The 10,259-nt window shown below is 34.0% G+C and overlaps 1 protein-coding gene across 1 annotated transcript in view; it reads right to left on the reverse strand.

Moving 5' to 3' along the window:
• Positions 1-10,259, reverse strand: part of LOC108752840 (transcriptional coactivator YAP1) — a 16,953-nt gene that overhangs the window by 5,581 nt on the left and 1,113 nt on the right. Inside the window, exon 2 of the mRNA XM_018493974.1 lies at positions 10,022-10,259. Within this exon, the coding sequence (XP_018349476.1) occupies positions 10,022-10,259 (238 nt within the window). The remainder of the gene's footprint in view (positions 1-10,021) is intronic.

Genomic DNA, 10,259 nt, shown 5'->3' on the forward strand with positions numbered 1-10,259 from the left:
TAGCGCTTACAAAGCGATTATATGCGCTTTTTTAGCGCTTTGTAAGCGCTGCGTGCTATTTGAGCTTTCTTTTTAGGAGCTTGTTCCAGGGATTTAAGTTATTAAAATAAAATTGAATTTTAATCACTGCCAATCACTTTTTTAAAAATTTCAAGAAAAATAAATAGTCAATTACAAATCTATCTCAAACAAATCTTAATCACAGCGTCAAATGTTTTGCATTTAGATTTTTGTTTGCTCAACGCTAAAGGAAACGAATTAAATATAAATATAAGTGGATTTTTATATAAATATAAATATAAGCGGATTACGCGCGAATAAGAAACTATGAAGTTGATATCTCATGAAAAGAGATTATCTATATCAAAATACGAATTATATTGACATTAATTAGTTTCGAATAATTTAATCTTCAAACGATAAATTAATTAAACATTTATTTTGAAGGCAACATAAGATAAGTCTTGCAAGATACGTTGGTTAAAATATCAAATAATTTGTATCAATGTGTCAAATTTATCAAATATGTATTTATGTAAAATTGCCCACGTTTGAAGAATTTAATTTATGCTGCTCTTTTTACAAAAAAAATTTCTATAAAAATATTTTCGCAAATTATTTACGCAAAATTAAAATAAATTCTGAAAATTTGAAAATAAAACAATCCCATTAAGAAAAATATCTTTTTATACATTAAAAAAGTATATTTGAATAATTTCAATGTGATACTTAAAATTCCAAGCTAATTTTCAGAAAGAAAAAAAACATATGAGAAATTTTTTACAAATGAAATATTATAATTATATGGAAGAGACGTGGACCGTAACATACAAATCAGCGAGATCCATTTCGTGTAGGTACTGATACAAGATTAAGATTAACGGAACAACATACGCGATGCGATTAAGATGTCACATGCGATATTTATGATACTACTGACAAGCACTAGCGGTACGTAAAATTCAGCGATAAAAGCATTTCGACGCCATCCGGATTCATACTACGGATAACTATTTCCCGTTTCTCTACACGTGAAATCGCTGACGTCGTGGTCTTATATTCGCGAAAATGAGTAACGCGTGTTGGAACATAACGCTTTCAGTTAATGGGATCCTTATGGGAGGATGATAATAAACGACCTGCACGTGAAGATCCTCGAACTAAGAGCTTGATTAGTGTTATAATGAAAGCATTTCTTACAGCCGCAATATATTTGTGACATTTCTGTATCATCCTATTATGTAATCAATTTCTCCAATTTTTCAAAAATATCATTATAGATTTTAATAAGCAATCTTTTATTTAAAAATACTGTTTATTGCAGTTTTCAGCAGTTTCAGGGAATTGTGAGCAAATTTCGAAATTCCAGACTTTTTTACATTTTCCCCTGAACGTGTCTCAGTTTCCATGATCAATTTCAATTTCCCTGACTTTTCCCAGTTTTCCCGGTTCTATGGCAACCCTACAATTTCATCAAAATAGATTCATTAAAAATGTAAATATTTTTTATTATTAAATTATTATTAAAATAAATAAATTTATTTAAAAATACTTTCATATTGCACATTTTAACTCTTTATTTAAAAAATGTATAAATATATCGAGATATATTATATATTTTTTTCCCGTTTTAAATTTGTGTTTGTAAATGTTGCAAACGTATTTGTAAAACGTATTTGTAAAAACGTAAAGCCTTTAACAGCCAGAGAAATAAAATGTTTTTATCCATTCCTTCATACATCGAGCAAATTTCACGCAACGCGCGCTGCTCACGTCGCCTTGAACTTTCGATACGTTCGCCCTGTACTCTCAGCGATCTGTCCTCGTATCTGGCATTCGCATTTGTCGTCTAAGCTCTCTCACGTACAGGTGTGTCGGAGTCTTTAGCCTCGGTGCAGCGCAGCGCGGCACGGTGTGAGAAGGTCGTCTCTACCAACGATGGCGCATCACGATGCCATTAACGGTAAATTTTGCTCGAAAACTCTATTGTCATTCAAATATTCTATCGTCGAGACATAATGTCGCCGAACTGGTCGAAAAATTCGTAGAATTCATTCGGTATGAAAACACTATTTAAAATTATAAATGATACCTTGCGTATCTATTTTTACTTTCTCATTCCAACATTTTGCTGCGTTTTAATACCGTGCGAGTGATCCTAATGTATTATTTACTGTTTTTCTTTTCAGCGCCTTTTCGCTGATTTTATTATACTAGCGATTTTATTACACTAGGATTTTATTACTGTCGTAGTCTCGGATCGCGAATAAAAATTCGGATGCACAGCAGAAGATAACAGAATGTGTGTGTTCAGCTTCGACCTTGCAACAGCTATGATGTCGCGTACAACTTTCACTTGCCAACGATCGGAAATATCCGGGTGTAACGAAATGCTCTCCTGACATTTATGACAATAGTTGTGTGTTCGCAAACCTTAATGAATTTTCTATTTTCGTAAAGTTCAAAAATAGCCGCTGACTAATGGTGCAATTTGAAAAGGACCCCGCTTTTAGTGTTAATTTAGACAATGGTACGCCAAGATAAATGTAAAAACCTAATGGCTTTTCTTAATCAGTCCGTTATTTTCCAAGTTCTCTTGAACAATCGGCCGAGGTATTGCGTATTCCGCTCCGATAAGACGTGACTCGGCCGTAGTTGCTCCGTAAATCGGCGCGAACGTTGGAAACCTTGAACGAATGCTTGCGTCTCCTGCCTGACGAAAGACGAGCATCGCGATAAGAACATGCTCAAGTGCTAACCAAGAGCCATTGTCTCACCTATATCCAATAAAACGATTAAGGAGGAAAAACTTCTGATTTCGCGATTTTAAATATCTTGCATAATCGCTCGAGAAACGCGTACCTTTTCTAAAAATAAAAAAGGGCATTAATTTCTAAAATCTAACTTTATCAAATATCGTCTATCGGGGCTATACGATATACGAAAAAATGCGCGTTTAATTACGACGCATTAAAATATTGCTTTACAAGCAATTGTTATCGCGTAAAATTCTCCAATACTTGGTCATATCAAAAGGACTCACTCGTATATCAGATGGAACGTTTAAAGTCCGCTTTCACTAATTAGTTTTTCTCGTAATTTAGTTCATTATTACCTGCCGTAGACGTTATTAAGATTTAAATACTATATTACGTACAGAGAAAATAAATTTAGTTAACTGCAAACCATAGAAATAATTTGCGTTAATGAATCTAGCAAAAGTCACACTTTCAATAATTAATTATTCAATAGATTTCGATTTCTTCTATAAGGAGGGGAAATATCTAGCATTTTCACAAACAAAGCGTGTACAGCTGCGTTATTATTAATTTTCCATCTAACGAGTACGAGCGCACACATTTCATTCAAAAATAATGTTTTCGAATAGCCTCGAATGGGTTGACACATGCGTGGAATATTTTCTTTTCTCTGGTGATGATACCGAGAGAACGCATTTTTATCCGCTTAATTTACATGTGTTTTCCTTTCGCAGCTACACGGTATGCTTAAAAATTAAGAGTAAAAATTTAAGAATAGATTTCTTTGTAACGATATGCAAATATCGATTTTGCAGATGCGAGAAAAAGGACTATACTTGCTATGTGATTTTTCTCGAAGTGTTTATTGCGTCTGGAAGTTGGGAGAATACGCAGAAGTCAAATTGTGTGTTTGTCCGGACGCGGACGCGTAATAGGAAAGAAAGAAGGATGTTTTCTTGACACTGAAATGGAGAGGGAGTATCGAGTATCTTTTTATGAGACAGTTGGACACCTTCTCTTTTTCAAGTTCAAAAATGAGGTAAACAAAGGGTTTAAAATATACGCACTGTGTGATGCTTTTTTGTAATAAGAATGCGAAGTGAATGCGGCGATATTAATACGCAACGGCGATGGCGTGCGATACGAAATCATCCGGTAAGCGCTCGGCACATTCACGGCTGAAATCACGTTTCAATTACGTAAATTAGATTCTAATAAGCCTCAGCGTTGGATAAGATCCAAAAGCTTGGAACGGTCGACCGGTAATTGAACAAACGTGTGCGGAAAGAAAGAATGAAGAAGAGCGAACGAGTCAGTGAGTAAGTCCTCATGGAAAAGTTTTCAACGCGCAAAAAACTGGTATAACTGGTATGAAGGCGTACTTTGGAAATTGTTGCTATTTTATATTATATTTCTAACTCTTCGTCTGCAATCATATTTTTACCCTTCATCTGCAGTATGGGTCTTTTTTTTTCTTCGGTCTAAGTTTTTTATACTGTCCTAGGCTTCCAAAAAATGTGGAGAAACTCAGGATTACTTTTCAACATTTCTTATATATGAAATCCCACTACTAACAAAAAATTTTAAGAGTAGGATAGACTCCGCTTTCCTATATATATAATATATTTCGGTTAAATTATTTGAGAGTATTTCGCTTGTGCTAAAAAAGATTCAGACTACAGAGAGTTAAATAATAATTAATCCTAAATGGATGGTGAGAGGTATCTGTGTTTTTAGTAATTTTGCAACGATGTTATAATAATGGGAATAGATGTACTTCCTGCAGAAATATGAATATACGCATGCATATTTTTATTCACTTTATGAAATTTATGATGTGTCTTTTTGTTCACATCGTTCTTTTTCGGTATACAGTGGCGAGAAACGATTAGCTTCTCTAAACTACATATTTAGAATTAATATTACAGATATCTATAACGTTAATTATATCTAAAATACGAAAAGTGCAAATGTCGCAATAATAATTTTATCAACGAAAAAGTAAATAAGGCGTCAATTAAAATCAGCGAAACATACTGAAAAGAAATGAGAGAAAAGAAGGAAAAATTGTACGTAGAGGAAAAAAAAATAAGCGTACGGAATATAGTAAGACTTCGAAATATATAATATACATAATATTCGAACAGTATCGCTGATATTTACATGACAGACACTGCTGTTTTGTTAGAGAGAACGAATGGAGACGGTCTTCCCGATGGTCATTACCGCATAATGCAGCGAGCGTGCAACTCGCTTCGCTGCACCTTGCATCGCGCTTTACCGACGAGCTCACGCTCGCTGCTCCTCGTATTACGCCTACCAAAAAAAAAAAACGAGCTCTGCATTCTGTTTCCGCAAAAATCGCCGACGTTCCGTAGAAAATAGAGTGCGCGTTAGACTCGAAAAACTGAACTTCAACAAGGCAAAAAAAGAGGCACGCCTACGTTCTTTTCAGAGTAAGTTTTCAGATTCATTGTTACGAGGATGACACGAAGAAACTACGTGTGATGAAATATTAAAAGAATTATTTATTTTAATCAATTTTAATGTACATTGCAAAAAAATGCGCATAACTTCGAACATCATAATTTAATATGGTTACAGTGTAAAGAGCCTTGATGGCTTCCGATAAGAACAAGAGTGAAATATACATACAGCGATGATTGTCGATAATGAAATAAATAATTAATCATTAGCTATTAAAGTGCGATAAGCCACTTCCTTCCTTTCGTGTGCTTTTGTGTTCTACTTCCCGTATTGGGAATGAACGCGGGAACAGGAGGAAGGTACTTTCAATTCGCGCATAAACGCGTAAATTGGTGCAGGAAAAATTAGTGGCGTAACATACGGTAGACTCCAACGTAATGCACGCCGAACCTTCTTATTTCCTTTATGCAAATTATTTGTTTTCTAATAATCTGTTCTCCAATAAGCCGTTTCCTAATACTAATTTACAAGGTACATCTTTACGAATTCATATAACATTCACGAGATTCGTTAATTTGCACTTTCTTTAAAAATCCTAAAAATAAAAAAAATTTGTAAATACCTTTGTTTAACGTATTTAAAATAATGAGCGTCTTCGTAAAAATGAATCACTGCGCGTTTAATCCATTCGATCATTTCCCATTGATTTCCCTTTCATGCGATAATATATCAGCAAATGTTGATAAGAAGGTAAACGCAAAAATTCAGAGCGTAATTAGAACACAATCAATCCATTGGTTTCGTTTTCCCTTAAATTACTTGATATCTTAACGATAAGTTGTCTATAAATTAGTAATTGTCTATAAATGGCGATAAGTTGTCTATGAATGGTGATATCTATCTTATCAAGTTTTATGATATTTATATCGTAATCTGAAATAACATATCGCTAATATAACATTACTACATGTAACGAGATTCGTGTAGATTTTGGTCCAACTCAGAAAAAATCAGAAAAGCAAATAAAAGAGGATGAAAAAAATCAAAATTTTAAACAATATCTTACAAAAAGATGAAAGAGAAGACCCCTTTATATGACTGGATTTTGCTTTAAGAAAATTCTGCGTTTCCTGTTTTTTTCTTTCTTTAAAAAGAAACTGTTACTTAGCTTGCATTAGTCGTTTACAAAGACGTTGAGATGTATCCTTTCGAAAGAAGCACGTTCTTTTTCAATTTTTCAATATCAGGTAGAAAACGAGCATAAATAGTTGACCAGGTAAGATTTCTTGAATAACCAGGTAAAGGGGAGCCTATCTTCTCGTTGGTTTTCGACATGTTTAGACAAGATTTAAGAAAAGAAGAGTAGCATACAGGAATATTTTCAGTAAATTTCAAAATTTAAAACTAAATTACAAGCAAAAGTTCAAACAGTTTAATTTAAACTTTGCAAAAATTGAAGGATTAATAAAGTTGTTTTTACAAATTTTAAATCGTCATTTAAAGTCGTAAATTATTAACAAAGCAAAATAACAAGACAAGTTTTGCTTTGTCAAATAATCGAGCGTTTTATATTATCGTAAATTATTATATAGTTAAACTAATGAATCAATAACAAACGTATATATGTAGTATATTTTAGAATTTTGTGAGCTTAACGATGCATTTACTGATTTGAAATCAATCCCGTCTTCTTAATAAAAAAAAAACAACCATAATATTCAGAAAAAAAGTATAATAATTATAATAGTATCATAATTACGATAAAAATATCAAACACAAAAACTGCGAATATGCGAAAATAAATATTCATTTCTTTACTTAATACAACTCTTTCGACATATTATAATATTTTAAAAATAAAACGTAATTACAAATAAATTAAAATAAGAAATTGCAAATACGCAATCTATAAATCTATAAATCTAAATACAAAAATGTAAATGTTTTATTATTTATATTCTTTTAAGAATATTTAATAGAGCTGTCAGACGGATCTAGTTTATAAAAAGACGTATCTGGTCTAGACAATCAAAAATAGGAATGTGTTCCATATATAAGATTTCGCTAATTTCAGAGATGAAGGTGATGCCAGTGAAGATAATATCAAGATTTAAAACAGTATGTCGACCATGTATTAAAGTAGATAAGGAGGGATTATTAAAATAGGGAAGGAAGGGATGAAGCGAGATATACGACGGAGACTCCCACGACAGGTGACACGTGAGGACCCGGCAGTCACGGCTGTGCAGGTGAATCAGGTTGGGAAGCAAAGATGCTTGGTGGGAGGCCCAGGCATACCACCAGAAGCGTTCAAGAGACTAAACCTCAGAGGCGAACCTAAAGGGTCCTTCTCGAGCCTTATCCTACAGCCTGGAAATCGTGACCGCTTGCAACGATCATCACGTCAGAGAGACGTGACATAAACAATCCTAAAATCCATAAAATTATTTCCAAGGACAGGTTTTCTGGTAAATTTACTTTTTCTTGGAGAAAAAGTATCTCGAGTAGTTTTTCGAGTTAAAAGCGAAATACTTGCGAAAAGACTATTCGTGAAAATTTGAAACAAGTAGAGGAAAGCCCCCTATTATGAGATAAGCGCCTAATATGAAATAGCAGCGTTTCCGCTAAACTAATGAACGCTATTTATGAGTTGAATGAATTTATTGTTCTTAGATGGAAAACTATTCAGTGGAAAATTCATTATCGTGATTAAATTCATAGATCGTGCCTGTAGTCGTTGCAAAAAAAGATTTTAAAATTTAGATGCCTTCTTTTTGTTGAGATGAGCTTTTAAACCTTGCTTATTATTTAATAAATAAATATTTGACAATAAATTCTTCATGTGGTGATAGAGTAAGATCGTATTAATAGAAAAATACGTGATATGTTGAATTGCTTAATTACAGACGTTAGATTTGATGATCATAAAACCGTAAGGCGTGAAAATCGCAATATGAGATACCCAGCGTATTTCTAATATGAAATAACCTATGCTTCTATGTCATAATGAAAATCGTTGCTAAAGTATAAATGTTATTGTATAATAACAAAAAGGACACTTGAGATAAACATCGAGTTTCTGCGATGCTTGGTTCCAACTACCTGAAAACGAGTCAGTGCAGATACAATGCATCGCATACTCATTTTGCACGTGTACTAGCTGAGTTTATTTGTATTTTAGAAACATTAAATAAAGTTTTTTAATTGCAATACTGATGTACTTTGCATTTTATTATCGATTTCTCGGGACATCTCATATTAGGAGCACAATTTTTTGACTTTGCGATTTGCTCACTTTTTACATTTCTTTAATGTATAAAAAAATAAAATTTGAATTAAATTTTACGTAACATTATCTTAAAGCTTATTAAATTCCTTTCAAAATGACCTATTATTTTTTTTAATTCTGTCCATAGATTTCTAGCATTTACCCAAAATAAACTCGATATCTCAAAATAGGAGCCTTTCCTCTGTATCTATATGGCAGAGTTTTTTATTTTGATGATAGAATTTTCTAACTTTTCAGTTAATATTTCAGATTAATTTTGCATTAAAAAAATTTTAGTTACAAAAGATTTGTAATATTGAAAAATATAAAAGAGTAAATAATGTATATATTTCCGTTAAAGTCAATTTAAAATTTTACTTGAGGAGAAAGAAATAAACAAAGAAAGAGAGCATATGCTGTATATATTTTATCACAAGTTACCGCTCTCAAAACTTCTTTCCATTTGTCTGTTCAGTAGAAAATATATACAAAAATATCTAAAATTTAGCTAGATACAAATCTAAAAAGTAATTTTGTTGGATTATCAAAATAATTATGTAGAAAACTTAAGCATAATGCTGTAGAAAATTCTAGCAACCAGCTTGAACATCATACATATTTATTTCGATAGTTTAATAAAATTATTCTCAAATCTACGTCTAGTTAAATTTTTCGATTATTCAGCAAAACCGTTCTTTCCGTACAGGACAAATTATAATGTATACCAAGCTGTTTTCATGTACGATTTTTTTTCCAAAATTCTTAAAATTCCTGCATCAATAATGACATCCATTTACCTGAATATGCTAATTAGCGCATTCACACCGGTATGTATGTACTACGTGACCGAGTGCTGTGATATCCCTGTTCAGCTCCGAGGGCAAGGGACGTTGGCAGAAAGAGAGGCTTAGATTTAACGGAAAGACCGTCTTTCTTTTCCTCTTCGAGTGATGAGAAGCGGCAGGAGTCTCGAACAAACGAGCAAAGAAAGATAGAGAGAGAGAGAGAGAGAGAGAGAGAGAGAGAGAGAGAGAGAGAGACAGGATGAGTAAGCCGATACGACGATAAAGACAGTTTCAGCATTAAGATACATGAAGTTTCGACAAAAGATATTATTGTCACTAGCGATAAAATAACGTCTAATGGACTAAAGCAGAACACACAACATAAAACCTTCCTAATCTCAAGAAAATTCTACCTGTTCCTGTCAGGTACTTAGAGAAGAATCTACTGTTGTAAGATCAACCCGAAGGTTTCAGACGCTACTTTTTGTGTGCACATAATCTATACATTATTGGTTCGAAAAATTAAAATAGTAACAAATCCAGATACATCGTTGATTAAAAAAAAAATGTGAGTATAAGAGTTTGAAAAAAATATATATATACATATATATATGAGGGAAATAGATATTCAGAAAAAAGTTTCATAGATTTCGTATACCTCCCCTTTTCCTCTTTCTCGCCCGGTAGTCTCGAGTCGCGTAACGAAAACGCGATGACACACGCGACACGAGGCGAGGCGACGCGAGGCGACGCGAGGCGACGTGACGCGGAGAGTGACTTACTTGAGGAAGTAGATCTGGCCCTCGGGGGTGCGCGCTTGCTCCCATCCGTGCGGTAGCGGGCCCAGGTCGTCGACCGTGCTGATGACGTCGTAGCTGCGCTGCTTCTGATGATGGTGGTGACGCGCGTGCGGCTGCGGCGCGTGTTGCGGCGCTTGCTGTGCCGACGCGTACGTCTGCTGGAGGGAGGCCGGGCTGCTGTGGGCGCGGGGATGAGAAACGGTGAGGCCAGCCGCGGCGG

Source organism: Trachymyrmex septentrionalis, unplaced genomic scaffold (genome assembly GCF_001594115.1).
Source record: "Trachymyrmex septentrionalis isolate Tsep2-gDNA-1 unplaced genomic scaffold, Tsep1.0 scaffold62, whole genome shotgun sequence".
Lineage (NCBI taxonomy): Eukaryota > Metazoa > Arthropoda > Insecta > Hymenoptera > Formicidae > Trachymyrmex > Trachymyrmex septentrionalis.